The 23,617-nt window shown below is 54.1% G+C and overlaps 2 protein-coding genes across 2 annotated transcripts in view; one reads left to right on the top strand and one right to left on the bottom strand.

Moving 5' to 3' along the window:
• The first annotated feature begins 13,330 nt into the window (after window positions 1-13,330).
• On the top strand, window positions 13,331-17,134 carry LOC128342351 (protein huluwa-like). The gene is made up of 5 exons (XM_053289575.1): window positions 13,331-13,359; window positions 13,720-13,887; window positions 14,568-14,688; window positions 15,669-15,876; window positions 16,335-17,134. The coding sequence occupies exons 3-5, from the start codon at window positions 14,602-14,604 to the stop codon at window positions 16,505-16,507; spliced, it is 468 nt and encodes a 155-aa protein (XP_053145550.1). The 5' UTR covers window positions 13,331-13,359; window positions 13,720-13,887; window positions 14,568-14,601; the 3' UTR covers window positions 16,508-17,134.
• A 2,700-nt stretch (window positions 17,135-19,834) lies between these two features.
• Window positions 19,835-23,617, bottom strand: part of VCP (valosin containing protein) — a 28,048-nt gene continuing 24,265 nt past the window's right edge. Inside the window, exons 15-17 of the mRNA XM_053297088.1 lie at window positions 23,157-23,312; window positions 22,879-23,033; window positions 19,835-20,282 (exon numbers count right to left, since the gene is read on the bottom strand). Of these exons, the coding sequence (XP_053153063.1) occupies window positions 20,177-20,282; window positions 22,879-23,033; window positions 23,157-23,312 (417 nt within the window). The 3' untranslated portion in view covers window positions 19,835-20,176. The remainder of the gene's footprint in view (window positions 20,283-22,878; window positions 23,034-23,156; window positions 23,313-23,617) is intronic.

Raw genomic sequence — 23,617 nt, 5'->3', positions numbered from 1 at the left:
AGCGTATCAGGGAGAAGAGATGGGGCGCTCTCTTGACCTTTGCCATGGCTTCTCCGGGAAGGCTGGAGCCTCCTTTTGTGGGGGTTTCCCAAGGGGTGTCCTGAAATGCAGGCCTCTGTGCCGGGTGCCCCCTTTCCATAACCAATGGCCCTGCTCTGTGCCAGCCTCCCCCAAAGAGTCCCAGCAGCAGCACCCTACTGGAGTAGGGAGGATGAAGAGTCCCCCCCACTTTGGAGGAGTTGGGGCAGGGGGGGACCTCTTTGTAACATTTGCTTTCTTAACAGGCAGGCAGGCAGAGCATCAGTGGAGGCGCACCTAGAGGGTGGCAAGGCTCTTACCCCACCCCAGAGGAAGGTCCTGCTCCCTTGAGAGGAGGGCTGGTCTGCTGGTCGCACACATGACCTGTCCCCTTTTCTAAGCAGAGTCTGCCCTGGTTTGCATTTGAATGGGAGACTACATGTGTGAGCACTGTAAGATATTCCCCTTTGGGGATGGGGTCGCTCTGGGAAGAGCATCTAGGTTCCAAGTTCCCTCCCTGGCAGCATCTCCAATATAAGACTGAGAGAGACTCCTGCCTGCAACCTTGGAGAAGCCGCTGCCAGTCTGTGAAGACAAGACGGAGTGAGATGGACCAAGAGTCTGACTCAGTATATGGCTGCTTCTCATCTTCCGATGAAGTGCCTTGAGCTCAGTTTCTCTCTCTCTCTGAGCCACACTCCAGTTCTGTCCACACAGCATGTTCAACCCAATACGAGCAGTCCGTGTGCAGATCTCGAATCATCCACAGCAGCTATTCACACATTCTCTTCCCCGGCAAGGCTCGGACAGTAACGCGCCTCCTATTTGCACCCTGCCTTTGAGGGGGGCGGGGGGCCCAAGCGTCAGCGGGGTGCGCTGAGCACAGCTGCGGGGGGGCCGCACTCTCCCCGCCTCCGAAGAGAGTGGCGACTGGGCGGGGGTCCTACCCCCCTCCCCTTTTGGCGGGGGGGGGCTTCCAGCCTTGCTTGCTCCTTCCCCGAGGGAGGCCCGCCTGCCCCTTGCAGGTGTGCGCGACTCCTCGGAGTTCCGACGGCTGCCGGCTCCCTCCCGCGCGCAAAGGCTGAGAGAGGCTCCCAGTCCCCGCCAGGCATCGCCCTGGTTCCTCCTCCCCGGCGGGCGCGCAGCCCCCGAGACCCCCGGCCCTCTTCGGCACCACCAGCCCCCTGGCCCTGGCCGTCGTGCCCAGGGAGGGAGGGAGGGACGGCCCCCTTGGCGGCCGCTTCTCTTGGCAACCGGGGGGCGGGGGAGGGAGCCCCGGCCTTGGCGGGGGGCGGGAGAAGCGTCCGGGGGCGGCGGCAGCAGACAGACCCCCGCCTCCGCCGCGGCCCAGGAAGAAGCTGCTGCTGCTGCCGCCAGCCCAGCGCTGGGGGCGTCGGAAGTTACACAACGCCGCGGCGGCGGCAGCGGCAGCAACGCGGGGGCGACCACCGAGGGAGGGAGAGCGAGCGAGAGAGCGAGCAAGCGCCTCCCGCCCCCCCCCCGCAGCCCGAGCGCGGCGTGACGTGGCGGCGGCGCCCCCAGCCCCCGCGCAGGCTCCGCGCTCGCGCCCACCACGGCGCCCCCGGACAGACAAGCCGCAGCAGCCCCCCCCCCCGCCTCCCTTCGCCGACCAGGCAGAGCGCGCACACGCCGAGGGGTCGCCGCCGCAGCCGCCCCCGCCTCGTTGCTCCCCGGCCCCGGGAGACGCCTCCTCCACGCGTGTGCCCGCCGGCCGGCAACAGCGCCGAGGTACACTGCCTCTGCACCTGGAGGTTCCATTAGCGGCCGAGGCGCTGGAGGAGTGGCGGCGTTTCCTGTCGGATGATGGGCCGGCCCGGCCCGGGCCGGCCCGGCGGCGCTGAGCACCTGAGCCGAGCCATGCCCTGCTGGCTGCCGCCCGCCGACAGCAGGCTGGAGAGACGGACTCTGCCTTGGGCGCGGAGTCGCCCGTTGCACTGCAGCACAAGCGCCCCCGTGGAGCCCCCTCTCGCGCCCCCCCCCACCAGGGCCGGGCATCATTCATCTTCCGGAGAGGGGGCGGGCGGAGCGGGGGCGGCTCTGCGTCGGATGGTCGGATTCGGATGCGAGGTGGTGGCTCCTCGCATTCGGGGCTGGCTGGATTGTGCCCAGCTGAACAGGCTCCCCCACGACCACAGCATCGCCAGCCCACCAACCGATATTCGAATCACCATAAGGAAAAAAGAAATAATAAAGCCTTGTTTTTACCGGGCCAGGTTGCCGTGAAAAACCCACAATTAACGCAATCTTCTTGCATGGAACCTGTTTGCAGCAGAAACAACATGAATGAGCCTTACAATGTGAAACTTGGAATTTAGTCATTTAAAAAAAAATAAATCAGAGGCCCCTCATGATGCGAGGACCTGAACTGAAGCCTGCTTAGCTTGTGTGCCTAAACCTGGCACTGGCGGCGGCGGTGGCTGCACTCCTGCAGAGGTGGGGCGGGCTGGGCCGCCGGGCCTGTCAGAGCCCTCCCCACTTTGCAGGCAGAAGGGCCCTCCGGGTCATGCCCAGCAGGCAGCATCTACTCCAGGTCGGGCGGCTGGGAAAGCGCCTGCTTTGCCGGAGACCCTGGAAAGCTGCTGCTACCAGTCCGTGTAGGAGAAAGCCCCCCTGAAGTCGAGGGTCTGGATCCTCACTAGGCAGCGCGAGTTTGTTTTTTATTTATTTGTGTGTTGTTTTAATTTAAAATACGTAGACCTCACCCCTCCAGTACATTACTGCTCAGGGTGGCTCACAACATTTATAAAATAGTTACAATATAACATCAGACTGATCAAATTAACGAAATTAAACAAGTTAGAAATCCAAGCTGAAACCACAATCAGAATCAGTTTTTACAATTCTGAATTAAACCCCTTAAAAAACTAAGAATTAGAAAGACTAAAGAACCTACCAGATTTATTTATTTATTGAATTTATATACTGCCCAACATCGAAATCTCTAGGCGGTGTACAGAATTAAAACATAATATAAAATATAAAACATTTAAAATTCATAAAAAGAATAAAAATCATAATAGATAAAAACACATTAAAATTCAAAAATTTTAAGCAGCAGGTGAAACATTAAAAAGTCTCCTTAAAAAGATGTGTTTTTCGTTGTTTTTTAAAAACACTGAGGGAGGGAGCATGGCGAAGCTCTTCAGGGAGGGCGTTCCAAAGCCAAGGGGCCACCACGGAAAAGGCCCTGTCTCTAGTCCCCGCCAACTGGATCTCTGTTCGTGGCGGGGCCATGAGCACGGCCTGAGATGATGAGTGGACCTGGTTGTCCTGTCTGTTTACGATCAATTACATGTGACACTGAAATAATCATCATGCTTTTGACTTTTTTTAAAAGAAAAACAACAAGGGGGTGGGGGTGCTGGTTAAGACTGGGAATTGTCTCCTTTGCTAAGCAGGGTTTGCCTTGGTTTGCATTTGGATGGGAGACTGCATGTGAGAGCCCTGCAAGATATTCCCCTTAGAAGGTGGGGCATAGCTCAGTGGAAGAGCAGAAGGTCCCTGGTTTGCTCCCTGGCCGCTTCAGGTGCTGCTGGGAGAGTCTCCTACTTGGAACCTTTGCAGGGGAGTAACAGCAGGAGAGAGGGCCAAAGGAGGCAGCGGCTGGGGAGGGGGCTCCTCCTCTCTCCCCTGCCCCTAAGGAGCGCTGCACTGCCTTCAGGCTGGCCATGCTTTCTCAGCACCAGGGTGGGGAGAGAGAGAGGCACCCCACTCCCTTGCTGCTTAGGACGAGCTACTCCTGGCCCAAAGATCTCTTTTACCCAGAACTCACGGCTGGCTCCTGCCTTCCCCACCCCACCCCCTGGATGCATCTTGTTCCTCTTTGTTCTGGATCCCTCTGAGTCCGCCCCCCCCCCCCAGTGTCCAGGTGTGGGGATTCGGCTGCAACCGCAGCAAGAAGAGGCTTGCAAGGCCGGCTCGGGCCCCTGGCTGAGGTCAGATCCCTCCATCTGCTGCAGCGTCTTTCGTCTTTCGGTTGTTTCAGGCCAAGTTCTGAAGAAATGAGCCATTTCCCAGCAGCTGGCTGACTGACACAGCCCCCCAAGGAGATAATGGGAGGGGGTGGATGGAGCCGAAAAACGCCTCCCGTGAGGAATGTGCTTTCTTGAGCCAGGAGGAGATCTGGATTCTCCATGGGAACTGCCTGGCTGCCACTTAGCCACAGAGGGGAACGGAGCTGAAGGGTACACCAGGTCACTGGCTGCCCTGGGAAAGAAATGCATTAACCGCCTGCTCCAGGCTGGATGTGGTGTGTCCGGCTGGCTCCAGCCCATCCAGCTCTCCAGAGAGTGGGCCGGCTGCCTCTTCAGTTAGCCGGCCCACTGGCAAACTGCCTTTCCGTGGCCCTTCTGAGAAAACTTGCAGGAAGAGGTCCCTTGGGAATCCAGGAAGATGGGACCTCCTTGTGCCGAGTAAAGCACACGATCAACGACAATCGCTGAAACTTGCCGGGGGGGGGTTCTGCAAGGGGTGCAGGGCGCTCTCTCGCTCTCCCCCCGCCCTGCCCCGCTCGCTTCCTGGAAGGGCGCACGCCCTGAGGAAGCAGGCTCTCGCCCACCAAGCTGACCCCACAAGCGGTCTGGTAGCCTTAAGACCCGTGGCTTTCACGGCCACAGACTAACAAGGCTACCCCTCTGGAAGCCACGTCCCTCGGGACACCAGCTGGAGGACTGGCTGGTTAGGAAACCAGCAGGCCCTGGTTGCTGCAGGGGGATGATGGGTTCTGAAGACAAGCCCCACTGCTGACCCGCCTGGGCCAGAGATGGATGACCTTGGCTGAGGCCCAGAGGCAAGACGCAGCTCCAGCAGCACCCGGAGCAAGCCCAGGCCACGCGGCTCTGAGGCTCCGGGGACGGCGGCAGCTTCCCAGGCCCCAGCGGGGCTGCATTTCCAGAGCGGGCCGGGCCAGCACTCCTGCCCCTCGGAGGGCCCAGAGAGAATCACCAGGAAGGCTCCTCTGTGTCTCGAAAGAGGCTTCCGGTTTCCCTTGGCAGCAGCCACACGGGGAGCTGACATCACCTCTCTCCCTCGACGACGCAGGCAGGGTTTCCGCTCCTGGCAGCCTGCCGCTCTTCCCACCTGTGCCAAGAGCACTGCTGAGTGGGAAGGAGTGCTGTGATGCCACCCGGCCTCTCCCTGCGTTCATCTGCTGCGTTGCCTCACTTAGCACTCCGAACGATGCCCACGCTGCTGCTGCTGCTGCTGCTGCTCGCCTGGATGTGTATTTGCAGCCCGCCATCCCCACGCAGGCACGCACGCAGGCACACACGCGCGCAGGCACGCCACCCCCAGCTCCTGCCACTGAGCTCCAAACAGGGGCACCTCTCACGCCTGCTCTCTCTCTCCCCAAATGCACGCACACGACACCCCCCGCTTTGCTCTCGGTCACGCCAGGCCATCTCTGCCCTTGACTGCTGCAGCCTTCCTCTCCTCCCGATGTCTCCCTTCAGCCCCACCACACTCCACCCAGCACTTGTCGCCACACCAACGACCTCGGCCCCTTCCTCCAGGCCCCTCACGGGCTTCTGGTCTGCTCCTGCCTGTGTGCTCGGCCCTGCCCTGCCCTCCCTCCTCTCATTCCCCATCACACTCCTGCCTGTAACCTTTGCGCCTCCAGCTCCACCCCTCGCCCATCAGAGGGTCTCCGGCTTCCTCAGAGGTGTCTCCTCTGCCCTTTCCCCCCTGCTGCCCCTTATGCCCGCACCTGCCTCCTGAGGCTCTGGGGTGTGGCTTCCTCTCCTCTCCCCCTTCTCTCCTTCCAGTCCCTCCTCAAAATGCACAGTTCCCCAGTCCCTCGACCCTCTGCCCATTAGGCCCAAGCACATACAAAGCCCATGGCATCTTCTCCCCGCCTCGCCTCGCCTCGCCTCCGCTCCCTCTTTCCATGTACATAGACGGCGCGATCTAAACAGACAGTAAGGAGAGAGACGGACACACAGCCGCACGCCTCTGGAAGGAGGCACCCCAAACACACCATGTCTTGTGGTTACAGGGCTGGATGTTGAGCAGGGAAACCCAGATTCAGATCCTGGCTAACCAACTACTTGCGGTGGAGGATGGTTGACCTTGGGCCAGTTGCATCCTCTCAACCCAGCCTACCTCGCAGGAAAGTTGTGAGGATAAAATGGGCTTGTATGCCACGCTGAACCCTTTGAAGGAAGGGGGGGGCATCAAAGTCATAAAGAAATGCCGGCTTTTCTGGGGCACAATGCTCACCATGCCATCAAGCATCCCCTCACAGGCACCCCATCCCTCTCACTGGGGCAGAGTTGGAGGCTGCTCACTGCTGAAGGCTTGATGCGGATTCTTAGGATGTGTCCAAATAGGTCAGGAGTGGAACCTGGCTGGAAGGGTGCCCACCCCAGCTCCCAGGCCTGTCCCAGGAAACCCCCTTCGGACCCTCCCCCCAAAAGCAGCACTGAGCAGCACACCAGCACAGGCCAACCAGAGCAGTTGTGGGGCTGCAGAGGGGCCAGCAACAAAAAGGCCGTGTGTCTGGAAGGCAGTCTTTCTGTTGTCTTCCAAAGCACCAAGCCAATAGCCATCAATTTGCCCTGGAGAACTGCAAAGGGGGCTTTAAATGGGGCCGCACAGAAACACACCCAGCTCCAGCTGGTTTGAATGGTTGTCTGAGAGACTCGGAAGCTGTGCTCGGTGCCTTTGTGGGGAGTTGTATAGCACAGCAGAGGGGCAGGGCGGTTCCCACTGATCATCAGCTGGGCCACAACACTCACCCTGGGACAGGCATCCAGGGGGCCAGCTGCTATGTTCCATCATCCTGCCCCATTCCAGACCTGAGCCATTTCTGCCCTCTTCCATCCCCCAGGGATGAGTCCCCAGCCACATCACAAGTGTCTCTCTGCCCACTACCTGCACAATGCCCACCTGCTGGCCCCATCGAGGCAGGGCAGAAGACTGTGAGTCTCTTCGTCCCTGAGCAAGGCAAGCTCTTGCCACTCACAGGTAAAGTCAGGTGCAGGGGGGGTGTTTGCATTTGGGGGTGTTGGTTTTTTGTGGGGAGAGTGGAGTCTGATAGTGTGTAGCTCCCTGGAGCCAGAAACAAGTGGGTGGCAAGAGATGGTGGCACAGCTATTATGGGGTGGGTGGGTTCCAAAGCCCCTGCGTGGGCGTGCTCCCCCGGAGAGACAGCACCAATCCTGTCTGGATGCCAGAAGGCACTGCCACCTGTGTGAGGTCCCTGGGAGACTGTCTTCATCCCTTCAAGGGGGGCAACAGTGGGGTTCACCAACCCCACCCCCCCCACACACACCTAAATCCATATAGATGAAGTGGCTGGCCTGGTTCTGCATGGCAAGAAAAGGGACTTTGTGCATGATCAGAGGCTCTATTATGGGGCACGTCCCTTTTTGAGGTGACTTGGTGGGTGCTTGCTTTCAGATGCTGCTGTTACTGTCCTGTGAAACTGAAAACCTCAAATGAAGTGGTGTGTCTTGACATCATTTCAGCCTTTGAGCTTTGACTTCTGATAACTCGTAAGAAAGGGATATTAGAGGAGCAATAAATCCCACTTCCTTTCCCCCCTTGTCTGAACAAACCTTAGATCATCCAAGCCGGATACCGCGGGAGTTGATTTTGCTAGCAGAGGGAAAGCCTAAGTTAAGATGAAATATACGTTCTTGGCAGGTCCAGATCTCTCCTCTTCAAAGCGTCATTTCCACGTCAACAGCTCTCTCTTCATTACTGTTGCACATGATCCAGCAATGGGCGTTGGGGGGGCAGGCTGAGCATTTCCTCAGGCATAGAACTTAAGTGGCGCAGTGGGGAAATGCTTGACTAACAAGCAGAAGGTTGCCAGTTCGAATCCCCGCTGGTATGTTTCTCAGACTTTGGGAAACATCTATATTGGGCAGCCGTGATCTAGGAAGATGCTGAAAGGCATCATCATCTCCTACTGCACTGAAGGAGATGGCCATGGCCAACCCCGCCTGTATTCTACCCAAGACAACCACAGGGCCCTGTGGGCGCCAGGAGTCGACACCGACTTGACAGCACAGTCTACCTTTACCTTACCCAAAGGAAAAAGCAGGAGGGGTCTGCTTGGAATGAGGGGGGAGGACACCCAACCATGCTCATCCTCCCCCCTCCTGAGGGCAGCTCCAGGATCCTGGGGAAAGGAAACAGAATGCAAAATAGGGTCTATTGCTGATCCAAAAAAGAATGTAGATGCAACAAACAAACAAACAAAACCACCAGAACAAGAAACTAATGTAATAATAGACTGCCAAAAATCCAGAATGTACCTGAAAATGGGTATAGTGGGACCTGTTGGAAATGACCCACTGAAAAAGGACTCCTACACTTTGAAAAGACTTCTTATTATTTGGTGGAAAGCTATTCGGTCTTCATAAGGATTTTGGCTCCCTGTGAGCCTATTTGGATTACTTTGATTCAGGGACATTTTTATATATTCCTTTATGTGATTTTGTATTATATTGTTGTCTGCACAGGAATGCTTTTATTGTATGATGTGTGTAGTTGTGTGTAGTTGTTCGATGTAGAACTTGTAAATTATATTAATATACCTTTTTTCAGGTACACTCTGAATTTTTGGCATCCTGTTATTACATTAGTTTCTTGTTCTGGTCTTTTGCGGGGGGGCATCCTGGGGGAAGGAGCCATGAAAATCCTCCCCCCTCCCCCAGATCCCAGGAGCTGGGTTCAGAACAGGACATGGCCGCTCCCTGGCCCAGCCCAAATGCCGTTCCTGCCTTGCAGAGCTATGGCGATCCTTGACGCCCTCTGGGTCTTGGGAGCTGGAGGCGGGCGTGGCCAGTCTAGGCTACCAGGGCAGGCAGAGTCAGACCTGGAGCAGCCCATCTGGCCCTTCTTCGTCCTCTACCCCATCAATGGCAAAGGCCACAATCCATGAAGTGTGTGAGTGTGTGTGGGGGGATATCTGATGAGAGACCCTCCCCCCCACACCACCACCACCCTGGGCCTGCTGCTTTTCTTGAGGAAGGGTGCTTAGGAGGGGATGCCCTCCAGCCCCCCAGCCAAATCCGTCATCAAGCCAGACTCCTGTTCCTGCGCTCCTTCTGGGGACACGGCTGCCGCCTCTTGCTGCTTGCCCAGTTCTGGGAACATGGCAGCCGCGTCACCTGGCCGTTGGCAGCACAATCCGTCTCTGCTGCACCCAAGAGGCAGACGGCGCTTTTGTCTCCTGCTTCTCCGACAAGGACAGGCCAGATGGCAGCACACGGGCTGCTGCCGTGCAAGGAGGTGGGGGCAGCAAGAAGCCTGCCGGTCCATTGAGAGGCCCACAGAGCAGAGGCCAGCAGGGGACCAGAGCAGGCAACCCGCCCCCTGCCCCCAGCCAGCCAGCCAGCCAGCCCTCCTCAAGGGCAGAGTGGGGGCTCCAATTCCCATGGCCGCTCCAGGCTCTGGGCAGAACTGAGGAGTCTTCCAAGCAACTCAGACCATGACCTGGGACTTGGTCTTGCGGGAGAGGCTCATGCTGGCAGGGCAAGAGCTTCTTTGGAAGATGTGGGAATGGGGTGGCTCTCTCAGCTTCAAGGAGGGAGAAGCCAGAGACCTGTGCACCCAAAAGGGAGATGGACCATCCCCCCCCCGCCCCTTGTTCAGAGAGCATCCCCAAGTGTCTGGGGCTGGAGGGCCACTGCAGCTGGTGGACACACAGCCATTCAGATGCAAGGAGGGCCAAAAGCGGAGACAAAGGGAGGGCCAAGGGAGGGGGAGGGAGTCGCTACACCCCATCTCTGCCATGGGGTGTGGTGATGGCCACGAGCTTGCGTGGCTTAGACCGATTCATGGAGGGCAGGTCCGTCAGTGGCTACTAGTCCGAGGGCTATAGGCCACCTCCTCCAGCCTCAGAGGCAAGATGCCTCTAAAGGACAGTTGCAGGGGAGCAGCAGCAAGCCCTCTGTGGACGAATAGCTGCCTATCCCAGCACTTGCCACCACTTGTAGAGGATCTGCCCTGCTGCTAACAGAGACATGGATCTCCCCGAAAACTACCAGTTGAACTGCTGCCAGCAAGTAGACTTTTAGGCTTTTGGCTGAGTCTACCACAACAGCCTTTCAAACCTCGGCTGCCAAAAACAAACCTTAGTAGAGTGGTAAGGCCTAGAGGCATGGGGTGGAGGAAACAGAAGCTACAATTTTTCTTTAAAGAGAAACAAGTAATTTTACTTTGCAATTAGTTCACTTTAAATCAAATGTTGTTTAACAAGTTTAGTGCAAAATAACAAAAACACCAACCAAAAGAGCAGAGAACTTGCATTTTGGGTGGTATAAACATGTTTTAAATAAATAAATAAATACAAGGACTAAACAAAATGTGGTCCAAAACGGCTCCACTAACCTGACCCTCACAGAGCCCTCACTTTGAGTCCTCTGGCTTGTTCCTTCTGGCTTGCCCGGGTCACCGCACAGGCCTGGGGTTCAGTCCAGCCTGGCCCTCCCTTCTGTGATTTCCGCTCTGGCTCCCTCAGCCTGGCCAGCAGTTCTTCCGCTTTGACTGGCCTCCGCTCCTCCACTTGGGCTGGACTCTGTTCCTTCCATGTAACTTTTTTTTTTTTTTTTTACTTCTTGTCCTCCTAACTTTGTTTGACTCGGATTCTCCAACTTCAACTGTGACTTCAGCTCTGATTCTCCAGGACTCTCCTTGCGGTCTTCCAAAACCCATGCTAAAAGCAACCTCCTTTTATACACAAATTGTCCCAACAGTTCTTTTTAAGCAATCCAATCCATATATGACACAAAGTCCCCCACATTTTTCAAAATTTCCCTTTCCTCCAAAATCAAACTGTCCAACAATTCTTTCTCAGTGTGAAACTAGAAAACAGCAGGCAGGAACTCTTGACCTCGCCAGTATTCTTTGCCACATTGGGATTTTGCAAGCATTTTATACATACTCTTTACAGTAATGAAGAGGTTTGTGAATATTAATACAAGGGCTTATTTACAACAAGAGGTGCGGGAATATCAATTCAATTCATTTACAGTTCAAGGATTATTTTACAATAAGCCTCATTCCTCCATTTCTTGCTTGTGGGCTTCCCAGAGACATCTGGTGGGTCACTGTGTGAAACAGGATGCTGGACTAGATGGCTGGGGTGTGTGCAGTGGAGACCTCCCCAGGCGAGTTCATTGACAAATTCTTCTTGCAATGAAGAAGCATTCCCCATTGTCCAGACCAGAGGCTCTGAACCTCGTCACAACCCTAGAAGCATTGCTGGATTGGTGGGGAGGGGATGTTACCCGCCCACCTTGGAAGGACCTTGGAGGGACATCAAAACTGGGCCTTGCAATGGAAGGAATCTTGTTGGAACCGCGCAGGTTTCTGAGCAACTGGAGTGTTCCCTCTGCTGTGTGGATGGAGAATCACAACCACCCATAAACACCAGCGTTGGAAGAAGGTTGGCTCGTGGAGCTGAAGGACATTTTATGCCAAGCCAGCAGCCGGTCCTCTGTTGAAGAAATGCACTGTAGTTTGGGGTCCCGTTTTCTAGGGCTGCGGGTTGCCAACCGCCCAGGAATAACAGCTGCTTTGCTTTTGTGCTTCTAACAGCAGCTTGATCTGCAGCAACCAGCAGGGTGAGGCTTTTCACAGCGGGGAGTCAAGTATATTATAGAGTGTTGTATTATGATCTGAGGGGAAGGGATCATGCCAACGACCCTGAGCTCCCTGGTGGGATAAATACTTAACACACACATGGAAAGAAACAATGCCCCACCTGTCAAAGTCTGCAAATCAAGCAGAGGAGCAGAGGCCAGTTTAAAAGCTGGCAACCCATTAAGTCCACCTCTTTAAAAAGCACCAGGGCAGCCAGCAAGGATGAGGCTCCAGCTCAGGCCAGTCTCTGCCCCTTCTCCGCCGGCTGGCAGCCAGGAAAAGCTCTTTGGTCCCAAAGCAGGCAGGGCAGTGCCTGTGTTGTGCCTTACCTTGAGGTTTTTCTGAAGGGCTGCTAGTCGGAGGGGGGGGGGGCGCCAGAGAAGGCACAGCTGCCTCTCCTGCCTGGAGCTCCATTTGCTCCTTTCTCTCTCCTATCCTGCACCCCCCCACCCAGCAGCATTAATGAGAGCTGTGCTGCCTGTAGGCTGACCACTTGTCAGGTAGAACTGTGTAGTTAACTGTGCAGCTCAACCTGACAGACAGACAGCCTGCAGGCAGCATTGGGGGCATGAGGTTGCAGAGCAGGCCGAGCTCCAGGAAGGAGAGGCAGCTCTCTCTCCTTGGCACCCCCCCACCCCACACTTAGGAGGGGTTAGGAGGAGCTGCTCCTGAGAGCAGGAATGATCCCCAGGCGGTGCAGGCAGGCAGTGCCCCAGCTTCTCCACACACCCCATATTTCACGTGTGGGATTTGCTACCACAAGGCCTGGTGGTGTCTGGCTACTAGCACAGATGGCTTGAAAGTGAGATTTGATGAATTCATGGAGGACAGAGAGGTCTAGCAATGGCCGTTAGCCATGAGAGTCAAATGGAGCCTCCATGGCCAGAGGCAGTGTACTGCTGAGTGGCAGTGTCCGGGGGAGGCCTCTTGCCCTCATGTCCTGCTTGTGGACTTCCCAGAAACATCGGCTTGGCTACCCTTGGACTGGATGGCCCTTTGGTCTGATCCAGCGGGGTGCTTCTTTTCATCCGGACAGCCTGTGAGGCCACCCACGAAGAGCCACAGCTCTCGCTCCTGCATCAAGAGCCAAACTCCCTTCACCGCTGGGTTCGTGTCTGTCCTTCTGCGAGTGGACCAAATTTGGTGCAGTCCACACAGGGACAACTCAGTGGTGTATTTTGTGACAAGGTCATACACCCCTGTTCAAGATGGCAGATGTGTGAACTTTTGAGGTGGAAGTGAGCTAACCTGTGAACCGCCCAACCGATTTGCACCAAACTTGGAATGCAAGCCAAGACTGGAGAAGACACTAAGCCTAGGACCCATTTCAAGGTTGTGTGTGTGTGTGTGTGTGGTCCCCCCAACTTTGCCAAACCTGGACCATTTTGGATCAAAGTGAGTACAGCTATAGTGCCCCACAGGGACATTTCCATGGTGTGTTTGAGAACAGCATCATTATCTCATTGCCATCCTCCACTGATGCCTGATGCACCGTTTGTACAGACAGCAACTACTGTTTTACTGTACCCTGCATATTGCATCTGAGTGCATGAATTTGAAGATGGTAATTATCAATTAAAGTGATCGTGAACAGAAAGCAGGCAGATTAGTTCTTACCAGAACTTCTTCTTGTTCTAATGGAGCAGCAGGGCCCCCTGCATTTTTGTCCCTCAGGAAGAGGCACCACCAGGGCTGATGTGAGCAGGAGGCAAACCACCCGCCCAGGTAAGATTCGGGGTTAGGGGCTGGCACCCTCCTCGCTCTTTCAGTGGCCATGGAGAAAATAGCAGCCAAGTTCTTATCTGGAATGAAGTTTCTCTCAGGTATGCAGTAATCGCCTTTAAATGACCCAGGCAACAAGCAAGAGGACGGGCCTGAAATGCAAGGGCAGTCTTTGAGTGGGCGTGTAGGAAGGAAGGAAGGGGTGTGATTAATCTCAGGATTTGAGTGGCAGAATCACAACCCTGGCTCTCTCTGCAAACAAGCCAAGGGAGGAAAGAGAAGCTGTCCAAACCAGCCAGAGAGCTTTGAAGTCTCTTTTATCTCTACGGCTCATAAGTAAGAGTCTCATCACTTTCCTCTTAGGCATGATTACTTGGAAGGAAATCCTAAGTGGCTGTGGGGCTTCAAGTCTTTCTGCCTGATTCCATGCAGAGCTGGATACACCTACAGACACCTTCAGTGGCCTTACGCAGACTCCGCCTGGAGGCAGGCTATAAATGCTTCCACTGACCTGACTGGCGGGACGGGCCTGTAAGTAAACTGCCCAAAGGTGGGTGGCCCCCAGTTTCTCCTCTTTACATCACCGGGGGGGGGGGGGCTCAGCTGAAACCGGCACCTCCAGGATGGCAACTGATCCAAGCTCTGTGAAGGAAGAGTTTCAGAATCCTTCCCTACAGCAGAAGAGGCCTGCTCTGATCAGCTACACCTTGCCCCTGAAATCCATTCCAGGTGTGCACAGGAACCGAGGTTGCCCCACCCCTGGGGCAGCTGTTTAAGCCCCAGCCAGCCCCACCTGCTGGGCAAATGTTGTTCTTTCCTTCCCCAGCTGGCCTGCTTTGCTGCAGGATGGATCCCACGATGGGGGCTGAAGGGCAGGCGGACGCCTTGCAGGCCACCCTCCGCTTGCTCGTGGGTCTGCTCATCCCCTGCCTCCTCCTCCTCCTCCTCCTGAGCGGGCTGTTCTGGCTGCGCTGGAGGCCCACCTGGCCAAGGGTCAAGGGGAAGCTGCTCCGCCAGGCACCCCCTGCCTCCCCACAGCTCTTCCAGGTGGTCCCAGGCAGTGCTGTGGTGAGACACGGCCGGGAGGGGATCACGGTGAAGCAGCTCCTGCAGCCTGTGTGTGCTTCTCCACTCCCCTCCAGTCGTAGTGGGGGGGCTGCTGGGCCAGGCAGCTCCAGGGGGCCTCCCAGACTTCCCACCCACTTCTACAGTCTAGGTCAGTTCAGAAATGGGGTTGCCCAGGGAATGGCTCCCTCCTCTTCCAGTGACCTGGAGAAGCATCCTGTGTTGGTGCCCCCCAACTCTCCGGAAACCACCGCTTCAGGGGCCCATGTAAGTAACAGGAAGGTGAGGGGGGACAGACTCTTCTGCCTTGCTCCCATGGCCGTGCCCCAGTGTCTCTGCTCCTGAGGAAAATCCAAGTCCTGGGAAGCAGAGAGTGGGTTGAGAGGGTTGGTGTGATGAGAGGGGCTTGTCTTTCCTGGGAGCATCTCTCCTCCTCCTTCCTGGCACAAGGGGTGGGTGGGTGGGTGTGGGTGTCCCCTCTGGCCAGCCCCCTAGAGAAATGGGAGCCCCGTTCTTGGCCAGAGCTGCTCTCCAGCATCTGCCCAAGCTTAAACACACAACCTGGGTCTGGGTACAAGCTCTGCTCTGTTAGCTGTCAGGCAACTGATGGGGTGGATATGCTCAGAGGGGTTGGGGACAGACGCTACTTGGGCTGGTGTTGCCAGTGAGGGGCATGAGGTCGGAGGAAGGCACTCTTCTGCCAAGGAATGCGGTGTCAAGGCTGGAAGGTGACCACAGCCCAGGGTAGAAAACCTGAGGGTTGTGCTTGCAACCCTCACAACATCCAGGACTTAAGAACATGGGAAGCTGCCATATACTGAGTCAGACCCTTGGTCCCTCTAGCTCAGGACTGTCCACACAGACTGGCAGTGGCTTCTCCCAGGTTGCAGGCAGGAGTCTCTCTCAGCCCCATCTGGAGATGCTGCCAGGGAGGGAACTGGGAACCTTCAACATGCATGTGTTCTTCCCAGAGCAGCCTTATCCCCTACGGTGAATCTCTTTCAGTGCTCACATGCAAACCAAGGCAGACCCTGCCTAGCAACGGGTCTCCTCCCTTAGACCAGCAGAGGAGCCCATAGGCAGGCAGGCAGGCAGGCTGGCTTTCTCTCTCCCTGACAAACCCCTCAGCAGTCCTGTGGCCTGGGTGTGTGGGCATGCGCCCAAACAGCAGCCTTGGAGAGAGGCAGTTCAGTGGGGCCCTCTTGTCCTGGAATGCTCAGTTGGGACTTGTGCCCTTTTTTCTGCAGGGTATCCCAGAAGGAGCATTCACTAGGCGCCTCACCAGCACCCAGAGCAAGCTTCGTAGCTGCAGCAGGTCAGCAGGTCCCTCGCACTCAGTGCCTTTTGAGTACAACAGCAGTATCCGGCGGGATGACCAGAGGGCCCCTCTCAACTCGGCTAACTTCACAGCCTCTCAGGGACCAGGCCTGGACTCGGACTTTGGAGCCAGTGCTGGTGAGTGGCTGCCAATGAGTCCCTCTGTGTGGGAGTGAGGCTGCTCCTTCCAGGGCCTACCTGCTGTGGGTTGAGCCCAAAGGTGGATGCAGCTGGATCTCTCGGTTTAGAGGAGGATGTTGGTGAACAGGAAAGGGATCTGAGAGCTGTGGAGATCATCAAGGCCTAAAAGGCAAGTCCTGTGCAAGTTGGCTGAAGGAAATGGCTCTACGTAGCCTTCAGAAGACCTTTTGAAACATGGCAATACCCTTTCAAATAAGGACAGGGTCTTTGGGGCACCAGCAAAGTGGCAGTCTCACTCTTTCCCTGTCACCCCTCAAACTAGCTGGCTGCCTTGGAGGCTACCTTGATGGTCCTATTTTAGGATGCAAATGCAGGATAAGGATAAGTGGGAACAAGCCTCTCTCGTTTGTATCAAGCCACCTCTTCTCCCCTTCGTTGCCACGTGTGTCTTATAGGTGTCTCTGTCCGGATCCTGTCCTCTGACAGCGAAGAGAGTCCGAACACACCCCTGTTGTGCCCCCGGCAGTCGGGGCGATTTGAGTGGGATTACTATGACCCCAGCTACAAGCGGCAGATTCGGCTGCACCATCAGCTGCCTCGGATTTGCAGCAAGCAGTACTGGCTATAGTTCAAGGCTGGGGAGGAGTGGAGCAAGTGGGGTGGCCACGGTGTGGACTCGGCCCCTCCTCTGGAGACAGTTGCCTACCTGCCTGAGTTTTAACTGGATCTGTTTTATTTGTGTCCTCACCTGTTGTCCTTGACAAGGAGTTCTGGCGACTTCTGTAGCTGTTGGGTGCCTCTAGTGGGGAGCACGGCTGCTTTCATACCTGGGGAAGCCTACTTGATCCACATTCGCACACAATACTTGACTTGCATGCACCAGTGTGCACACCATGGCCCCCAGAAATGCACAGCTGCCAACACAGTCACAAGAAGTGAGCACCTGCACTGACAGGGAGATGGATGGAGCTAGAGGAAAGCAACGCACTGACTGGGAGTGGCCGCTGAGCCGGTCTTGGCTGGCAGAAACATTCCGATAGGCTTGGCAGTAAAGCCCAACACAAAAGTACCTTCTTGGAGGAACATTAAGAGCCCCCAAGCGGACGTATGCACTTCTCATCTGACACAACTGGCACAGAGGTTCTACACAAAGGGGGTGGGGGAATGCTGTGGGGAACAAGCCTATGTGTGTTGTGTTGTGTTGGACTTCATTATGTGTTCTGAATTTCTTTCATTAAAGATGCTGGAGCTTTTCCATGTGGCTCAGTTGCTTTTAATGCATGTGAGAGCACCGGAGTGCCAAGCGTGGGGCTGGTCATGCCCACAGGGCTTTGGTCTTGTAGAAAAAGAGTACCAAGGAGAGTGGATGCCTGGTGGGGGTGCCTATGCCCTAAAGGCTGCAAAAAGAGGCTTGAGTCTCCACAATGCCTGCTGAGAGGCAGGAAGCTGCCGTAGGCATCTCGCTCAGTGTTGTCTGCACGGACTGGCAGCGGCTTCTCCCAGGTTGCAGGCAGGAGCTGCTCTCAGCCCTCGCTTGGAGATGCTGCCACCAGGGAGGGAACTGGGACCCTTCTGCCTGCAGATGCTCTTCCCAGAGCTATGGCCCCATCCCCTAAGGGTCAGATCTGACAGTGCTCACACATGTAGTCTCCCATTCAAATGCACACCAGGGTGGACCCTTAGCAAAGGGGACAATTAATGCTTTCTGCCACAGGACCAGCTCTGAACAATCTCTAGTTGGCAGAAAGTGTGGACTTTGCTCCAGTGTTAGTAGCACCACAAGAAATGGTGCAAATGGAATGAAGACACTAACCCTTGCATGACACACACACACGCGTTTGTAAATTTGGACAGCCACCAAGCTGCCTAGGGGTAGTGTGGGAGACCTGTCTAGAACCAGGGTGGGATTGAGCCTGGCACCATGATGGCTGCCCAGCCTGAAGTCAAGGGAGTACGTGGTACTGGAAAGGCCAACTTGTCTTCCTCACACAGCTGCTCATCCTTGGACTCTACTGGGTATATGGCCCCACAAGGGGGAGGGACCTAAGTTACTTGGGAGCAAGGTCTCCTTGGCCCCGCCAGCTGCATGGAGCCAAGCCGGCTTGACTACGGTGCTGGCTTGTAGAATGCCTCCCTGCCAGCCTCTCTATCCAGCCCAGATTCTCAGTTGAGGCTCTGCAAGCTTGCACTCCCCCTAAGACCTGGTTGAGACCTACTCCTGATGAGGCATTGTTCTGCCAGGGGTGTCTCCACCATAATTCTAGCTTCTGTTACTGCCTATGAAGTATAACTAATAAGGAAAGAAGACCTACTTCTTTGCAGAATAGGACTATTGTAAACACAAACACAGAGCCACATTCCTTGAAGATTACAGCAAACAATCACTGAAATTATAATAATTGGTCTGGGGGTGGAATTTAGCCACTAAACAAAAAGGGTGAATGCATACAAAAAGGAATTTACACCAGAAGAGAACAAGCCTTTTAGCTTATTAATTGCAAGCAGCTCCTGCTTCAAAATTGGACTCTGCAAAAACTATGGCCTTTTCTAGGAATTCTAACATTATTAAAAGGGTGTGTGCTAATAGATGGGGGGCTCATTTGTTCACACACAGTTGATTTGTTTTGTGATTCTAAGCTTTAAGGACATACTCCACTGGGAGTGGCTCCTATTCAAGCTCTCCCAGAACAAATTTAATTTCTGTACAGAAGGTCTTGGGTGAGTCATGCCTGGAGTTAGTCACAGGCCAGTGTTAGAAAAATTAACTTGACAAACTGAGACTGCTGCAGTAACTAAGCCTTTCTTATGACATAAGTTAAGCCACCTAATGGTGCAGCAGGGAAGTGACTTGACTAGCAAGCCAGAGGTTGCCGGTTCGAATCCCTGCTGGTACTATATCGGGCAACAACAACATAGGAAAGATGCTGAAAGGCATCATCTCATACTGCGTGGGAGAGGGCAATGGTAAACCCCTCCTGTATTCTACAAAGACAACCACAGGGCTCTGTGGGTGCCGGGAGTCGACAGCACACTTCACCTTTACTACATAAATTGGGGTGCAACCATTAACAGCCAAGCACAGGGCTCCCCAATGCTCTCTATTAAGCACAACTAGACCCATTCCCTTCCTTGGAGTACCCAGAGACATGCCAGTTACCCCTACAGCAACCATTTTTTAAAGCAGTGGCGATCTAGTTGTGTGTAGACCAGCGATAAGGGCCCATGAAGTCTATCGGTAGGTATAGGGTAGTGGCTTTCCATGGACCAAGATTATAGCCACACCATGCTTACGGGAGAGTGTGCAGTCAGTGCCTAGATGTTCCAAGTTCTGCCCCAAGAAATCCTGAACTCTGCTGGTCATGGGAAGGGCAGGAAACAACAAAGCCTCATCCCCACCTACTGGAAGTCTTATGTATGTCATCCCTTGGGCTCCCAACACTGATTCCCCACATACTTCTAAAGCTTTTTTTAAAAAAATAAAAGCCGAGATGCTTAGGAAATGGAATTAGTACTCATGCTCCTCACATTCTGCAGTTTTGGTGAGCTCACACAATCACAATTGACACGCAGTCCACATTTGCCCTGGCAGATCAGGCATCTCAAAAGCAAAGTCTCTGGAGTGGAAAAGCAAGAGCTTGCCTAAGGAAGGTCTAGTTTCAAGTCCACCTTCTGCAATGAGCTCACGGGAGAGCCTCAGACCTAACCCACCCCGCCTCTGGGGCTCATAATTCCCTTGCCCCATGTTAGAGACACCTCCTCATGGAGTGGCTCTTTACGGCACCGATATAGGGAGTGAGGTGTAACTGGGCAGCCAGTCTTGTACTGGGAAGCACACAAGGGACCCTCCAGGGAAGAGCACAAAAGCCCCAGCTCCGATGGAAGGCAGATGTGCTCAAGGCCAGGACAAACAAGGAGATCAGGTGGAAGAGAAATTGGAAGGAAGCGCCAGACCAGCTTGAAGTTATGGGATTTTTTTTTTATTTTTGTGGGGTTTTTATTTATTTGTTTTACAGGCTACTGTTGTACCCGTTGCTAAAGCTGCTGATTCTGCCATAAACGAGAACAGAAATTTGCAGAAGTGTAGTCAGTTCCCCTCCTCGTTAACCACCCACCTGCCTCCCCAACCAACCAACCAACCAACCAACCACTTTGCATTGCAGCAGACTCCAGGTTACAGAGCCCAACACGCAACTACATGGGTCTGACCAAGGAATGAAGAAGCCAGGAGTCCACTGACCATGGGGATCGCCCTGTACAACATGGCCCGTTCTGGAGTTTGGTCCGCTCAGGCAGCACTTTAACCATAGAGATCATCATCGTTATCCTCGCTGTAAACATTTCCACCGCCACTGCCTCCTGTGCCTTGGCTTGGTCCAGCACCACCCTGGTTACCTGACGGGAATCTGTAAGGAGTGGCCAGTAAACACATCAGTAAGAATGAAGGCAACTTCATGCTGCAAATTTGTTTCTGGAAACCATGTCTCATTGTGATGCATTCAATGAATTCTTTGCAAATAAAATCTCTCACGTTTGGGCTGATCTGGACTCCAGCATTTCTGCAGGGCCAGTTAGGGAAGTGACCAGCAATCCCTCTTGTGAGATTAGATTGGATCAGTTTAAGTTTGTGACTCCTGAGGGTGTGGACAAGCTGCTTGGAACAGTACAGCCCACTACCTGCTCTTTGCAGCCTTGCCCAACATGGCTGATTTCATCTTGCAGGGAGGTTGTTGGAGCTGGCCTAGTTGATATGGGCAGGATGCCACCTTGTTTGAAGGCAGTGGTGGTAAGACCCCTTCTCAAGAAGCCTATTCTGGATCCCCTGGTGATGGATAATTATAGGCCAGTCTCCAACCTCCCATGGTTGGGTAAGATGATTAAGAGAGGGGTGGCTGACCAGCTCCAAGCATTCTTGGAGGAAACTGATTATCTAGACCCATTTCAAACTGACTTTAGGGCAAGCTATAGGATTGAGACAGCATTGGCCAGCCTGACAGATGACTTTCGCCAGGTAATTGACAGAGGGAGTGTGACTCTGCTGGTTCTTTTGGATCTTCTCAGCGGCATTCAACACCATCAACCTTCTGGACAGTCTGAGGGATTTGGGGATAGAAGGCACTGTTTTACAGTGGTTCCGCTCTTATGTCTTGGGTAGATTTCAGATGGTGGTGCTTGGTGACAGTTGGTCTTTAAAATGGGAGCTGCTATATGGAGACCCTTCAGGGCTGCATTCTGTCACCAATGCTTTTTAACATCTACATGAAGCCTCTGAGTGAGGTCATCAAGGGATTTTGGTGATGGGCGTTATCAATATGCTGATGACACCCAAATCTATTGTCATCAATATCAGGATATGGCATTAGCCCTTTAAATGCCTGCTTAAAAGCAGTAATGGGCTGGATGAGGGATAATAAACTGAAGCTGAATCCAAGCTAGACAGAAGCGCTAGTTGCTGGGGGTCATAATCTGCAAGACAGGATAGAACTTCCTGTTCTAGGCGAGGTTACACTCACCCAGAAAGAACAGGTTCGTAGCTTGGGAGTGCTCTTAGATCTGGGTTTCACCCTGGTGCCTCAGATTGAGGCTGCGGCCAGGAGCACTTTTTACCAGCTGCGACTGATTCACTAACATTGCCTGTTCCTTGAGGAGAATGACCTGAACATAGTGGTACACCAGCTGGTAACCTCCAGGTTGGACTATGGCAGTGCACTTTATGTAGGGCTGCTTTTGTATGGAAACTTCAAATGTGGCAGCCAGATTGGTCTTTGGGGAATCCCTTAGAGACCACATTATGCCCGTTCTTAAACAATTGCACTGGCATATGTTTCTGGGCAAAGTACAAAGTGCTGGTTATTACCTTTAAAGCCCTAAAAGGCTTAGGTCCGGGTTACCCAGGAGAGCACCTTTCTCTACAAAACCATCAGGAGGGATCTGTCTTCAGGTGCCACCGGTTCATCTAGTGATGACCTGGGATCAGGCCTTCTCAGTTGTCATCTCTGGGTTGTGGAACGCGCTACTCATGGATACAAGAGGATGATCTTCCTTGGAGGCCTTAAGGAGAGTCTTGAAGACCAATCTTTTTTGCCTGGCTTTTAATATCTAATTTTAATATGGTTTAAATGGGTTTTTAAAAATGTGTTTTATGATTTTTAAATTTTTTTAATGTGAACTGCCCCAAGCCACTTTAGGAAGAATACAAAAAGAAAATAAAGTGGGGGGAGGGGGAGAGTACTCCTGGTGAGGCTGCAGTAATGCCAGACACAGGCTTCACCCCTAAGCAAAGTCTCAGGGAAACTGTGGGAGAGAGGCCGGACTATAAGGCATCCCTGCACTTCTCACCTCATTTTACCCTTACTTTGGAGGGTGGCCGGCGAGGAAGAGATGAAGAAAAACCTCACCCTTCCTCATTTCCAGGCAAGCTTCCCACCCTGTTCTGAAGGCAAGGAGCTGCAAGGGACAGCTCAGTCTAGTCCCTAGAAAGAGCCCTGGCTGGCCACAGGTTAGGGGCAGGGGTGATGCTGGGCATGGATAGAAGGGGCACCTCTGCAGCAAGTAAACCTAGAGGCAGAGGCAGCCCTCTTGCCAAATCCTGTGTGCCAAGTCACGCATGCTTGCAGGCCCACACACAAAACTGTCACCCTATTTTGCAGCAATTCATGATTCGTAATATCCTGAGAAACACTGCAACGGTCAGGTTGGGTAAAAGGCCAGAAGGAGAGAAAGGCGCATCATACTTGGCAGCAAGAGTGGTCACGGATTCCTACTGCAGCCTCACCTTGCCCATCCCATTTAATGCAAACTGAGATGTCTCGAGTTGTGCATGGTCTCCAGATGACAGCTTCAGTTTTCAATAAGAAAACAATTACAGAAACTCAAGTGGTTGATTTTGCCAAGTCTGCCCACAGATCTTAGACTTCTCCACAGGGAGAGAAATAAGCGAACATAAGATGCAGACAGCTACTGGAAAGAGACCACCAACTGCTTGCGAAGCCACCTGGTTACCTGAAGCTGCCGAAGCCGCGGCTCTGCTGTAGGGTCTGTGCAAACATCTCGTATTTGCGAATGTCGTTATCGCTGACCGAGCGGCGGGCAAAACGCATGGCCTCCTCAAAGTGATCACGCCGGATCTCAGGAACTGGGTCATCCTCCTCAACTTCCTAGACCAGCAAAGTCACAACTCTCAGCACAAAAAGGTGCCAACAGCAACCACACAGAGCCAAATCCCACAGCCATGAGCGCAAAGGTCTGCCAAAGGCAGTTGGCTCTCCTTAGGCACTCACCATGGCCGAAGGGTTGGTCTGCCTTTCTCGCTCCCGTCTGATCTCGCTCTCAATAGACTCACGAATGGCCAGCTTGCAGGCTCGCTGGCAAATCTCTGTTAGATCAGCTCCCGAGAAGCCATTTGTCATTTTCGCCAAGAACTCCAGGTCGACATCCTGAGCAGAGGAGGGAGACCGGGATGTCACTTCTCCCTTCCCAGCCAACAGTAACCAGCTACTTCAGCCTCTCCCACCAGAGCGGCTAACTGGCCAGTCATCCGAGGTGTGCATAGCCAAGGACTTCATCAAGCAATTCAAGCAGCCTCTCCAGGGCTCTCAAAAATGAAGCAGCCAGCACATTAAGACATGCTCCCCTCTAAAACACCAAGTAAGAAGATCCCAGAACAGCAGCCTGACCTGGCCTTTGGGTTCTTGTCAGCTGTCTGCAAGAAAGCAGAGAGCTGCCCAGTGCACCAAAGAGA

Source organism: Hemicordylus capensis, chromosome 2 (genome assembly GCF_027244095.1).
Source record: "Hemicordylus capensis ecotype Gifberg chromosome 2, rHemCap1.1.pri, whole genome shotgun sequence".
Taxonomy (NCBI): domain Eukaryota; kingdom Metazoa; phylum Chordata; class Lepidosauria; order Squamata; family Cordylidae; genus Hemicordylus; species Hemicordylus capensis.
This window is presented reverse-complemented; position numbering and strand designations above follow the sequence as displayed.